Source organism: Nilaparvata lugens, chromosome 4 (assembly GCF_014356525.2).
Source record: "Nilaparvata lugens isolate BPH chromosome 4, ASM1435652v1, whole genome shotgun sequence".
Taxonomy (NCBI): Eukaryota; Metazoa; Arthropoda; class Insecta; order Hemiptera; family Delphacidae; genus Nilaparvata; species Nilaparvata lugens.
The window spans coordinates 20725223-20739672 of NC_052507.1; the positions used below are offsets into that span (position 1 = coordinate 20725223).

At 35.0% G+C, this 14450-nt stretch overlaps 2 protein-coding genes across 6 annotated transcripts in view; one reads left to right on the plus strand and one right to left on the minus strand.

Annotated features, from left to right (window-relative positions):
* Positions 1-3838: 3838 nt before the first annotated feature.
* LOC120351029 lies at positions 3839-7698 on the minus strand. 2 transcript variants are annotated; one of them, XM_039426909.1, is made up of 2 exons: positions 6172-7698; positions 3839-5871 (listed from the first exon to the last, which is right to left on the minus strand). In XM_039426909.1, the coding sequence occupies exons 1-2, from the start codon at positions 7632-7634 to the stop codon at positions 3855-3857; spliced, it is 3480 nt and encodes a 1159-aa protein (XP_039282843.1). In that variant the 5' UTR covers positions 7635-7698; the 3' UTR covers positions 3839-3854. The 2 variants fall into 2 exon arrangements, with proteins under 2 accessions (XP_039282843.1, XP_039282842.1); XM_039426908.1 differs by having other exon boundaries at positions 3839-7698.
* A 2208-nt stretch (positions 7699-9906) lies between these two features.
* Positions 9907-14450, plus strand: part of LOC111058304 (insulin-degrading enzyme) — a 48842-nt gene continuing 44298 nt past the window's right edge. The window contains exons 1-2 of one of the 4 annotated variants that reach the window (XM_039426911.1): positions 9907-10035; positions 13888-14099. In XM_039426911.1, coding sequence (XP_039282845.1) covers positions 13946-14099 — 154 coding nt within the window. In that variant the 5' untranslated portion in view covers positions 9907-10035; positions 13888-13945. Of the gene's footprint in view, positions 10243-13887; positions 14100-14450 lie in introns of all 4 variants that reach the window. The other 3 variants (XM_039426912.1, XM_039426910.1, XM_039426913.1) reach the window with 3 other exon arrangements.

A 14450-nucleotide genomic window follows, 5' to 3' on the forward strand; every position in this document is an offset into this window, starting at 1 on the left:
TCACTCAAATAGTTTGATCTTTATATTTTCATATTTCGAATAAGTAATTCAATACTCCATATTCATCGTAATAATAGGTATTATGTTTTTTCGACCTTACAAATACAGTAGTACTAGATAGAATAGAACATTGCAAAAACATTCATGATGTGTTCGGCTGTGTGGTCGTTATACTCATGCATGTTATAGATTTCAATGTTGGAAAATTAGAGTTGGGTAGGTTAGGGTGTTAGGGTTTTTAGTTTGGCCAAAGACTGTTCAAGTCAGAAGGAAGTTTTTCCATCCCTAGTGATAGATTATGTGCATTTTTTGTAAATATTTTTTTATTGTGTTTTCAATCTTTATATTTTCATTTTTTAAATAAGTAATTCAATACTTCATATTTATCATAATAGTATATTATGTTTTTGACCTTACAAATCGTATTGGATAGAATAGAACATTGCAAACATATTCATGATTATGTGCGGCTGTATGGTTATTATACACATGCATGTTATAGATTTTTGTGTTGAAAAATTAGAGTTGGGTAGGTTATGGGGTTTATAGGTTTTTGGTTTGGCCAAAGACCGTTCAAGTCAGAAGGAAGCTTTTCCATCACGGGCCAAGCGTAGTGATAGAGTATGTGCATATTTTTTGTAAATATTGTTGTTTACTGATGTTTTTCACTTAGTTTTATCTTTATATTTTCATATTTCAAATAAGTGATTTAATATTCATCGTGATATAGGTATTACAGTATGTTTTTTCACCTTACAAATCGTACCAGATAGAATAGAACATTCATGATTGTGTGCGGCTGTGTGGGCGTTATGCTCATGCATGTTGATGTTACAGATTTTTGTGTTGAAAAATTAGAGTTGGGTAGCTTAGGGGGTTAGGTTTTTGTTTGGAATTGCAATATGCTGGAATGGGTTGGAGACCAGATTGAGGTATATTTATTGAATGAGCGAAGCGAATTCGAGTTTCAAGTCAATCAGCGTTCGTCCATTTGTAAGATTTTTTATCTTTCCATGTTTCCAATCGTGTGCTTCTAAGCTCAAAAGTGTAGAGAACTTATATTTCTCAGCGTTCTCCACCGATCCTATTGCATATATCATCATACTCTAAATCCAATTTGTATGTGTGTTTGTGTGTGAATAGGCAGACGTGTGTGAGTATAAATTTAATGTTAGTGAGTGTAGCGAGTTCTACTGTTCTCTGAACTAATAGTTATGAAACATTTCATAGCCATATAAAGTAGAATACCCGTTTCCTGATTTTATGATACAATGGTAATTAAAAGATTTACTGTTATCTTCAAGGATTATAAATAGTTTTCCAAACGAAAATTGTATAATAAAGTGATTGACCATGTCACCTCAATTTAATTAATTGATTATAAATAATTTAGTAAATTAGGTGTGAATTAATTAATAAATAATTTAATTAATTGAGCACCTCCGCTCTGTAATTGGCGCTTGTGCGAGTGTGCAGGACAAGTTTTGTAGGATAACTGCAGTGAACCATAATAACACGATTACAATGTATCAAATTTTTTATGGTGTATCCTTTATTTGTTTCCCCACTTCCATGCATGACCAATCTCATTTTTATTTATCTCATTACCAGTATTGAAATATTAAGAAAATTACCATCCGACTTTATTCTTCCTTGAATAAGTTGGTTTAGACAGCGATATATAGCATTGATAATAAAATCTTTGGAAATGATACGTTCCAGAGATTTATATAAATTGTCCAAGAGCAGTGAATTGCGGGAGCTCCTGGGTGAGCCTGTAAGAGTTTTGTCTAATTTATATTCTAAGAACCACAACCAGAATTATATAATTTTTTACTCATGCTTTACCGACTGCAGCCAAGCCAGGCAAACCGTTATTGACAAAAATAATGTCAGAAGGTTTATCGCGATTTTCTCGAAAACGGCTCCAACGATTTTGATCAAATTTATACCTGAAATAGTCATTGATAAGCTCTATCAACTGACCCAAGTCACATATCTGTAAAAATTCCAGGAGCTCCGCCCCATCTATGCAAAGTTTGATTTTAGATTCCCAATTACCAGGCTTCAGATACAATTAAAACAAAAAATTCCAAGTGGAAAAGATTGAGCATAAAAATCTCTACAATTAATGTTTTAGTAACATTTTCACCTAAAATTTAAAATAAGCTCAAAATTAGAGAAAAAGTTATTTAGTTGCCAAAACTGTTGATTCTATTAGATCATTCACTATGAAGAGATAGCAGATCTCGTGTGTATTGAGTATTAAAGTTCTGTCACCAGCTGACTCAGATCTTTAAATAGTAAACTAGTATTCGCGGGAACACTAGCGTCATGTGATCAATTTTCATAACGGCAAGGAAAGATGTGTGAGTGCGCCACACCAGATTTTTTATGTCTATACTAGCTGTACCCTGCCACGCTTCGCAGTGGCACATTGTGATTGAATGTTTATTTTTTTTTTCTGTGGCCCCCACTATATATAAAATATGTGTTGGGAAACCACAAATATTATGCTTGTTAAATAAATTATGAACATCTGTGTAATGTGAGCTGTTAAATCTGGTTTATTGTGCAATTACAAAACTAAAAGGAAAAATAATGTTTATGTGAGAAATAAAATGAAAAAAAGCAAAATTTTTAGAAAAAAGAAATTAAAATGAGTAAATGAATACCTATATATAAAATAGAAAATTATTGATGGAAAATAATTAGATTCTAAAAGAAAAAAATATTTGAGAATAGTCTCTTAAAAAGGATTGATAAAAAAATGAATTAATAATATTCATAATATCTAGTTTGTAATAAGGTCTTCACTATAATTTATTCTATTTTCAATTATCCAAGTTTTTGTTTTTGCTTTAAATATATTAACCAGTACCATTTCCTTGATGTCCATTGGCAGCCTGTTGTAAATCTTCGGTCCTAAGTATGTGACTGTTCTCTGGGCGGCAGTTGTTGTCATCCTGGGGACTGCTAGATCAATATTCCTTCTTCGCGTGCTGTGGGTGTGGTCCATGTTGAGAAAGAACTGCGGGTTTTTCCTGATGAATGTGAGTAATTTGTGAATGTAAATTTGTCGGATGCTCAGTAGTTGGAGCTCTTCATATAGAGAATCTGAAGGGTAGAGTGGATGTTTCTGTCCCATTATTCTGAGGATGAGTTTCTGGACTTTAAAAACAGGATTGATATGGCAGAAATACGTAGCTCCCCATGCCAGGATTCCATATCTTGCTATTGACTCTACCAATGCGTGATATACAATTTTTAACGTATCCAGTGTGAGTATCTGTCGGAGTTGAATGAAACTGTAAACCAGTTTCCTGAGTTTTGTTGTTTGCTGTATGATGTGTTTGTCCCACCAAAGTAAGTCGTCTATTATAACTCCTAAATATTTTATATTATCTGTTCGTTCTACTGATGGACAATTGCAGTCTATGCGATTTATTTTGCAGTGATGTAACTTGATTGTATTTCGTACAGGTTTTTTGGAGTCCGTCAGTGAAAATGCTAGAAATTTAGTTTTTGATGAATTGAGAGTCAGGATATTACTGTGGAGCCAAAGTGTAATTTTTTCCATGCCTAATTCAGCGGTTATGAAAGTCTCGTTCCAGTTGTTGCCTTGAAATATCACAGCTGTGTCGTCGGCAAAGACAATAATCTTGCCACCAATGTCGAGTGAGCACAACTCATTGGCAAAGATGAGGTACAGTATCGGACCAAGAACTGTTCCTTGTGGCACGCCGAATTTTACAGGAAGGCCTTCTTCTGCACTCAGATTTTTCCCTATTCTCACTCTCTGTTTGCGAATGGTTGAGAAATGAGAAAAAACAAAGAATACATTTCATATAAGTTTAATTTTGCAATACTTGTTTATATACAATATTTTTTGTTTTTCCACTGTCTGCGTAAATATAAAGACTATCTGGTTTGCCGACTCGGGAACACGCAACATACAGTTGTCCATGTGAAAAGCAATCCACATCTAAATCTAGACCACACAATTCTAAAGATTGACCTTGAGCTTTGTTGATTGTGATTGCAAATGCCAATCGAATTGGGAATTGCAATCTTTTAAATTGAAATGGTGTATCGGTCGGGATCGTGGGTATTCGAGGAATGAGGACATCTTCACCTTTGAAAGGCCCTGTTAAAATCGTTGCTTCCACTACATTATTCATTAATCTCTTAACTGCAAGTCGCGTGCCGTTGCAGAGTTTTGGCTGATTAATATTCCGCAAGAGGATAATTGGCACACCTACTTTCAATTTCAATATGTGTGGTGGTATCCCTGGCAGATCAAGTGAGTTTAGAAATTCTGTTGGATAATTAACTACTTCATCAGCTTCCACAACAGTGTCTATCGACTTATATGTAGTTTCATCACTTTGAATACTGGATTGTATAACATTATTAAGTTGATAGACATCTTTATTCTTTGCGGCAAGGATAGCTCGTTCACTGAGCCAATCATGATTTCTATGATTTATCTGAATGTCAGGAAATACTTTTTCGATCAGTTCTTCTTTTGATGTAACTAAATTACAAAAATTATCGGGAAGTGATATTTGTCTAGACGTCTCATCGACTGGCAGCTGACCGTTTCCAATTTCCAGTAACTGTCGTGAGAATACCTCAGCTGATGGATCATTCTGCAACTGGACACGCATATTCGTAGTCAACTCCAATGTATGTACGTGCCGCCATAGTGTTGAATATTTCAGGCAAGCATTAATTTCGTCTGCTGGTGTCGATCGAGAAATTACAGGCAATGTTTGCCTAAAATCTCCTGCGAGCAATATCAATGCATTCCCGAATGGTTGAACGTTTCCACGCAAGTCTCGTAATGATCGATCAAGAGCTTCGAGCGATTTTTTATGTGCCATTGTGCATTCATCCCAAACAATTAGTTTACATTTTTGTAATACTTTTCCCATACCGGATGCTTTAGAAATATTGCACGTAGGAGTCTCAATGATTTGCATGTTTAATGGCAACTTTAGAGCTGAATGCGCAGTTCTTCCACCTGGTAACAATGTTGCAGCTATTCCAGACGAAGCAAGAGCTAAGGCTATATCACTTTTTGATCGAACCGTTGCTAGAATCAATCTAATGAGGAATGTTTTCCCAGTTCCTCCTGGCGCATCCAAGAAGAAGGTCCCCCCAACTCCGTCATTTATCATTTGCATTATGCGATCATAAATGCCTTTCTGTTCCCACGTTAATTTGGGAATGTTCGATTGGACATATGCCTGAAGATCATTAATGTTGTAACTCTGTTCACGGCGTAAATCTACATCAAATGCAGCAGTCGCAGTTCGGGTTGGTGCTGGCATTCCTAATTGACTAAGAACTTTATTTGCAATAGCTAAGCACTTGTCCTCAATATTTATCAATGCTTCGTTGTAAATGGCTTCTGTAAATTCTAAGGTCATATTGGCATTTTCAAGGCGTACTCTATGCAAAATATCTTCAGCCATATGCGAACGATATCTTTCCCATAACTCTGTGGGAGATGAAGGAAAGCAAGCGGTCAATATAATCGCAAATAATGCGCGAATTTGGTTTGGATGTGCAGTGTTGCACGCGTCATTGATGCATATGTTCCACTGTTGGTCATTTTCTAATAAATTCAGAGCTTGACACGTAGCGCGAAAAGTGGCATGTGTGACGCCGTCAACTATTTTTAATTGCTGGAAAGATGTAGGACCAGGCACATTTACCAATAGCATGCGAAGGTAAAAACATTCATCTTGATTGGGATGCACTGTATAAAGTCTACCAATTGTATTTTCTTTGAAAATGCCAGGGTGACCGTTGACTGGCTCCCCTCGTTTGCGCCGTACAAATACTTTTCTAGTTACATTCCACGTGTAGTAAGAGGGAACTTCTGAATACATTAGTGTTCTGGCAAAAGCGTCTTCCTGGCATAAGGTGAAAAAAGCAGTCAGAGTTGTACCAGGTGGATTAAGGGCTCTTTCTTGCACATTTGCATCTGTGAAATAAACACGCTGTCCATTTTCTAAATGTACTGCCAAGTGAACCACAGCTGGATTGCGTTCATGCATGGGAAATGAAAAAATTCGCCATGCAGCCTCATTGCTGCTTATGTATCTTCCAGCCTGGTATTGAGCAATTTCATCAATATCTCGTACTGCATTATTGTCACAATTATCAGATTGCACACTAAAAACTGCCATATCGCTGCCTTTATTTACATATTTACAGATATATTTAATCGATTTCACAGAATTGCAATATTCTACGTTTATGTGGGCTTGGTATGTTTTTGACAGTAAAGGAGAATATGGAACCACCCAACGGTTGTCTACATCAATATCACCATTTCGCATGTGTATAGTTGCCGAATTTCCACCATCTTCAGTTGATCGTCTTCTATACCGAGGATATCCATCGTCGCCTGTTACTGTGTTTGCTGTAAATGCTCGAGGATATTGCTTAGAGCATTTCCCATCTACCATGCATGGTGAATTTGGATTTAGTGTACCACATGGTCCATGTATCATGTTTTTGATGATCACTGCATGCAAATCCTTATCGCTGTCAGCCCGTGGAATCTCAGCGCATATCACGTCATCAATTTCGTCTGAAGTTATTTTATTGTAGAGCCAGATTAGTATATGCGCATGTGGTAATCCTCTCTTCTGCCATTCCACTGAATACATCCAGCAGCGCACAGATCCAAATACTTCAAGTTTCACAATGAAATCCATCAGCGATTTAAGCTTTTGCCGGAAAACACGTGCTATAATGTCATGCCTATCCACGTGTGATTGCCCAGGAAATAACAGCTGCTGTATCTCGTCCCAAACTGGATTGCAAGTGAAAGTGATAAATAAATCTGGACGCCCATAATGACGAACATATGACATTGCATCTTGAGCATATTCTTGCATGTGACGTGGACTGCCAATGAATGAAGATGGCAAAATAGTTAGCTTTCCAACGTTGGTTGTATTACCATCATTCACAACTGCATCTCGCAAATGAATATATTCTTCAGAGCGTAGTTTAGTCTGATTCAAACGAAGAAATAGCAAACGTTCCGTTTCAATTTTTGCATACATATCCACAAGGTACTGGTGAAATAACTGACGGAATTTTAGAATATGATTGTCCTCGTTCATCCGAATCATTAAGCGGTATGCGTAAAAGTTCATTGAGCTGCACTTTTTATTGATTTCTGCACCATTTACTGGATTTATCATTTTCACATTGAAATGATATCCATCAGCACCATCCCAAAAGATCAATGGATATTGTAAAGCATCGTAACAACGGTGAGTTTCTGCTACATTTATTAATTGATTATTTCTTCGATGGAGAACAATATCTCTAGGTTGGAACTGATCACCAACTATGACAATTGCTACTTCGTCTATAGTTGGAGCATTATATCTCCGGACATGTTCTCCAGCAGGAGTTTTGTCTGCGTGAATAACAATTTTGTGGGTATCTGATGGCATCATATCAATTGCTGTTTTGAACAAACGCACCAAACTGTTCCTTTCGTGAAGAAGCTCCTGCAGCTGCAAAATAATGGATCTTCTTAGCGAGTTATGTATTCCACAACGTGCATCTACTTCATGTCTATCATCACCAATGAAGTACATTTGTAGAAATTTATGGTCACTATCTGAGAATGGGAGCAGGGAGCCAGCTTTGTGATATATTTGCCCTTTGATTTAAAAGTTGGCATGAATTGAGCAGTCACGATTTCCGCACCAAATGTGTCATTTGGAAGCAAGAGTTATATTTCCTGATGTTCGATAAGAAATGCTTTGATTCAGCGGTAGATCCAGTAAGTAAAGTTTTCAATGGCTCTGGTGGTGCATCAAGTTGAGGCAATTTGATTTTTCCGCCAGCACAACACATCCCTTTCGTTTCATTATTAAACTTTAGAGCCTGGCAGTAGCTACATACATGACTCATCTGACCAATGACAACATGCTGACTTGAACTATAATCAATAGCTGGATTGTACCGGAACGCAAGACGATTGTATTCCAGATGCAGATCAGCTGTTCTTTCTGTTCGTGTTTCAGCTATCCTCACCCTTTCGCGTTCATTGCGTTCAAAACGAACCAAATCTGTTGCTGCAGAACGCGACTGACGTGCTCGCAATCGTGCATCCTCAAGCCTGGCTGCTCGTCTTTCTGCTGGGTCCACGTTACGTGTCTGGATGGTGTTTAGCCTGTTCCTCTCTCGTAAAGATGTTTGCTCTTCCTCAGTGATATTCGAACGCCATCTCCTTAATCCTTCTGCATTGTGAGTGCGACGGCCCAAATTTGACTTTCTGCGAGGCATTATTTTGGTTTTTACTGAAAGAGAAGAAAGGAAAAATGTGTGTGTATTACTTTACACACGTAAGAAGTTTTGTTATTGTTTAATTAGTAAACTAATATTTCACGTATTTATTTCGTATATATATTACGTATTTAATATTAAATAAATAATAATTACAAAAAAATAAATCGCGGTTGTCAGCGATTCAGTTATTCAAATATAACTTATAATAGATATTTAGAAATAATTGCATAGTTATGAGGGAAACAATCGATATATTCTCAATATTGAATAACCTTTTTGAGATTTATAGGCCTACCAAAAAATTAATACCACCAAAAAATATATTATATTTTTTATCGAATAAAATAAATTTTATATATTTATACTCAATTTAATGAAAAATCTCACTATATCAGAAATAAAGACAATTAAATTCCCTACAAAACGGGTGGTCAACGAAAATTTTCCGACCAGTGGTTCCGGAGATAGGTTTTTGATAAGCGCTCTCACTCGGTAACTTTCCAAGTGGTACCGACGCGAGGATCTTTGATGCTGAGCCTCTGATGCAACGGGAATGAAACTGACCGGCTGAGCATTAAACGCTGGTCACGTTGAGTGATCATCTCGCATTGCGTATTGAAACTACTGTACATAAATCCTTTCCAACAATCAACTTATATCAATTATTTAATAGACTAATATATTATTATAATCTATCCCTTCATTTTGTTTATATGATCAAATAACCAGCTGACTACTAAAATATTAGCCTACTTTGTATTTTAGCATGCAACACAGCCCAGATCGTATTATCAACAACACCGTTGTCAAATGCCGGTATGTTAGTAGAAAAGAGATAAGAATTTTTTTTTATTTCTCGTTGTTTTATGATAGAAGGAAACATAGCATGAATATGAAATAGAAATAAGATATTGAAACTATAAGATAAGCCGATCAGCTTATGAACTAAGGTTTGGAGGATTATGAAACATTGACAATTGAGAATTATGAATACACAAATGCAAGAATAAAAGCCTCAATAATTATTATTCATTACAAGATTGATTTACATCGATAAGATTATACTCACACTATCGACTGAATCGCCAATTGATTGTAGCACGGTACCGGTATCGATCCATTCACTGATTGAAATTACTACAATATTAACACAAGTAACACGATTATTTGCACTGAAACACGAATTTATTATCGAAAAAAAAGCATCGGTATGCTTTCTTTGTTCTGAATTGCGAAAGTAATTGAAATCCAATAATTGTACCGGAAAACATACGGTAATCAAGAGTGTAGTTTACCGGTACTCTATATCTCACGAACCTGTTGAAGCTGCGTTTTGAAACATGCGCGCTATCTAGCGGTCAGATTTTGCACTTTGATTGCAGCAGCGCTCAGCTCAAATCTGGCCAAAAATGGCCAAAGTTTCACCCCCTCCCCCCGGGCCACCCTGCGAGCCCGGTCAATTTTTTTTTTAATCGACTTATTTTCGCGAGCTGACCCCGAATGTGAAGTCAAAAATCGGAAAAATCCATAAACAAAAAAGTTAAAAATTTTCGGGCGAGCGTAGCGCCCCTGAAAATTGTAAAAAGTAAATAAAATAACCTGGTAAACATATGGTGCACTTTTTAATCAATTGAGATCAGCGCATTATCAACATTTAAGTATTTGTTTCTAATTTGGAAAGAATCCGGTATAATAATATTGATGGTAACATTCATAGCCATAATTTAGGTCTATCAACTCTTATTTTGCTTATTGATTGTTGAATATTTTGTTTAATTTTTATAAGATGTCGTCTGTCGACGTATAGGTGGTAAAATTGATTACTTTGGCATTTTATTAAAGTTCCATGAGTCTATTCTACTCGAAATATTCTTTTGTTGCTTGTAAATTATGTGTTCCACGTAGTAGAAGGCAAGTTCATCATTCATTATTCTACAATCTATAATTTATAAATCTTCATTTATTGTATACAGGTTTTATTTTCATTCATTTGCTTGTTTTAATTTGCCCTTATTGGCTTAAGTGCCATTATACCTGTCATCGAATTTTTGGTTGTGATCGCATAAATTTAATAAGTTATGTTTAGTGTTTCAAAGAGGGTAGGTTAGGGTTAGGGGTTAGATTTTGGTTTGGGATTGCAATATGCTGAAAGGGGTTGGAATCCAGGTTGAGGTACCTATTTTGGCGTAATAACCACATAGATAAATGGTTATCGAAACAATAACGTTTAATTAATGTTTCAAAAGTTGAAGGGTAGGCTAAGAGGTTATGTTTTGCTTTTAAATTGCAATAATATGCTGGAAGGGGTCAGGGAGCAGATCAGTACATCTATAAGTAAAGTATCGACCTATCAATAGTTAAAAAACAACATGGCTGACACTATTAAATTCATGCAAAATTGTGCTACTTTGAACTTTGTTTATTTAAAAAAAAATGGTAACCTCCGGTCAATTTTTGTACCCAAAATAACATAGCCTACTAAATCGATCCCAACCAAAAGTTTGATGACAGTATAACAGCACTGGACCTAGATTTACGCCCATTTATTTTCTAGCTCTAATCCAAACATAGATAAATAATATCGATAGTAGAGAAGTCAGGAAGAGTTATTATTATATTAATATCTATTTTTTTATAACGTTGATTTCAAAAAATTTGCTAAGCAAATTATGAAAAAATATATTTGTGCACTCTTGGAACCCATTCTAATAGGCTACAAACAGACTAATTCAATAAAATATTTTCCATAAATAATATTATATTTCCAATAATTGTCAAATATTCCTTCTAATGTGAAACGTACCTCAAAGAGTACTTAAATTGAGAAAATCAAGTTAGTCTTGTCTGGTCCACTTGCTTAACCTAAAGGTGTATGCTCAGTTCAAAATTACTTTTGACTTGGAGGAATATGCGGCGCAGAGAAATGGAGAGGGAGATCAGCCAATTACAGTTGATGGATAGAGTCATAGGTAGAAGTAGAAATGCAGTTGCCTATTTGTCGATTGAACTTAGTCGACTCAATGCTTTCAGAGAGAAAACTTCGTAAGTTTAACATGAATAGGCTACCGTACACAATAAAAATTAGAGAACGCTGGCCGGTTCAAATTGGTAACATTGCCACCATTGTATGCCTTCTCTGCTGTGCATGTCCCTTCCAAGTCAAAAGTCAATTGTACAAAGTTAACTCATTAGCGGCGACTCAAGTAACACAGTCTCAGCACATAATTTATATAAATTCATTTGATATAAATAGTAAAAACAATATAGTAGCTAACAGTTCTAGATTATCTAGTGCCATAACGTTTTATACTATATAAAAAATAATGAATCATCGAACCCAATAAAATTATAGGTTATGTGTTCTAGTCGCGACGGCTCTAACTAAGCGGCTTAAGACGTTGCTAAGAGATTGCATTTTTTGATAGTTTTGCTTGCCAATCCAGAATATCTACTTTAATTTTGAGATCGAATTACAGTATATAAGTTTTCCGTGTTGTAATCTGATAGACTTCAACTATAAGGCTGTCTTAGACGCGCTAAATTTATTTCGCGCCTCTTCAGAATGCATGGTTTCTCATGATGAGTGTATATTTTGCTCGTACAGCTTAGCCCATAAGATACAATGCATCCGGTTGAGACAAAAAAAAAATGGCGCAACTAAGACTTAGAAATAGGTGTTGACTCAGAAACCCCTGGCTCATTTCGTTCTCGATGGAGTTAATCCATTAACGGTTTAAAATGACAGTCTTTCTTTACAAATGCATGTGGTTATTAGAAAAACCTGTTGCAACAAAGCTTCATGTCTGGCTCGGCACAAAAGAGTCCCAAGCTGTCCATTTTACTTGTCTCACTTTGAAAGAAATGCATTTATCTCTTGATGCAACAGAATAGCTTAATGACTTGTGTTACTTATTTCAAGTTTCAACATTTTTGCTTATAAGGAGCTAGAGAACAAAGGATATAGCCTATTTCAAATTAAGTTGCAACATAGTATGCAAGAACAGTATAAATACATCTCTTTTGTAAAAACTAGTACAAGTAACACATTTCCACTATACCGATCGTCTTCATTCATTCTTATCCATAGGACTAAAGTAAGCATTTATTTTCATAATTTTTCTAGCTATCCTCTTAACTGGATATTATAATTCAACAAATTCCTTTTTTATGATATTTGACTGATTTAAATAGTTTTTTGTTATGTTTTAATTTGATATTATATCAATATTAATTAGCTATAAAAATATTTCTGATATATCCTAGAGAACCATTCTAAATAGGCTACCTACATTGAATAGACTACCTAAAACAAACTGTATTTTTCTAGTATTATTTCTTCGTCCAAAAATAGATTTATCATTAAATTATTGAATTCCTAATTTAGAAAAAAGTATTTTTATAGTTGTCACTTTTTATCATTAGAAATATCGACATACAACACTATATTATACAGTTCTTCCAATTTGAATACCTGTTTTCCACCACAGATATTGTAGAATCATGTAATTGATTGAAGTGTCAAGTGGGCGAGTGGGCCATCCACTCACGGGAATACATACGAGATCTAGGATCGGAGCTTTGCTCCACGAACCCAGGCTGGAAAGAAATGCACCACACTCTTTCAAGGCTAATTTCTGTACATAAACTTGAATCGCCTAATAGGATAGAAATACAGTAGATGAATTCCGATTTCATATTCGGTTTAAGAAAATATTACGGTACAGTAATAGAATTGTTCGTCTGTTCTCAGAAATAACCATATACTTAACCATAGGAAAATAGGAAGATTAGGAAATTCTTCCATCATGTAATGTGATATCCATTAATAATTTGAAATTCTTTTTTCTTAATCATCAATATTTTTTCAAATTTGTTGAGAATCAGGACCTTATGGCTAAACTTAAGGTCGCAGAAAACGGATTTGCAAAAAGAATTTTTCGATTCGAGTCGATTTGGTGGAAAATATTTTTTTAGTATTCTAGTATTATTTTTATTAGATTTTGATGGATAGTTCGGCCTTGAAAGATCCGACCCCGGTTATGGACGGATCGGGCACGGCTCGGGAGGCAAATAAAGGCAGTTTAATGGCCCACATACTGGTTATCAGCTCCTGACGAAAGCTTATCCGTGGTTTTGTTCCTGTGTATGGGGTTCCACTCCTAATTGTATAGTCATAATGTTGCACTTCATAAAATTTAAATTTATATAAATGTATTGTTTTTAATATAACATCCAAAATGGATATATATTTAAAAAATCAAACTCGAAAACATTTTGGAAAAAATTAATGTGAAAGGAATTTATAGTTTGAAATGATAATTATATTATGACATTTTTCCATTAGTAACTGAACTGACAAATCGCCACTGTCTCCAATCTAGTTCAAGGCTGTTCGATTGCAACATGCATTGTTAAGAAAAACTGTTCCACTATAACAAATCATTTTCAACAAATCACTCCTGTTTGCAGTTTTCTTTATTTCATTACAGCTTTATCTTTCAACGCATTAGTTTGTTGAATTACTTCATATTTTAATGCTCTTATTCTTGATTCCAGGATATTATGTATTCGATATCTAAGTTCAATTAGTCCAGAAAAAACATTGAATTCAACGATGTCGCACGTCAAATCCAGAATTAGCAGCATTGAGAAATCGAAACAGGATGATCGAGAATATAGAGGATTGATTCTCGATAATGACATGAAAGTTGTGCTCATAAGTGATCCCACTACGGACAAGGCAGCCGCTTCACTCGATGTCAATGTTGGTTAGTCTATTTCTCAAAAAGCATAATTTCAATATTCATTTATCCATTCCATATGAAATTATTGAACTTTTGGAAAGGCATAAGCTCATGTCAAAAATAGTTAATCTTCAATTTATTACAATTTAGAACTCACATTATTAACAAATATTTTCACTCCAAAACAAAGGAAGACACAAATTTTAATTTTAAAAGTAATAAGCATGAACTTCGAAAATGAAGAAAATTAAAAATTAACAATCGAAAAAGTTGAAACTTCTAATTCACTTCGAATTTCAGAACCTAAAAACTACACTCACTATATATAGAAATTTAAAAAGATCTTTACCTTTAGGATTTTATATTATAATTTCT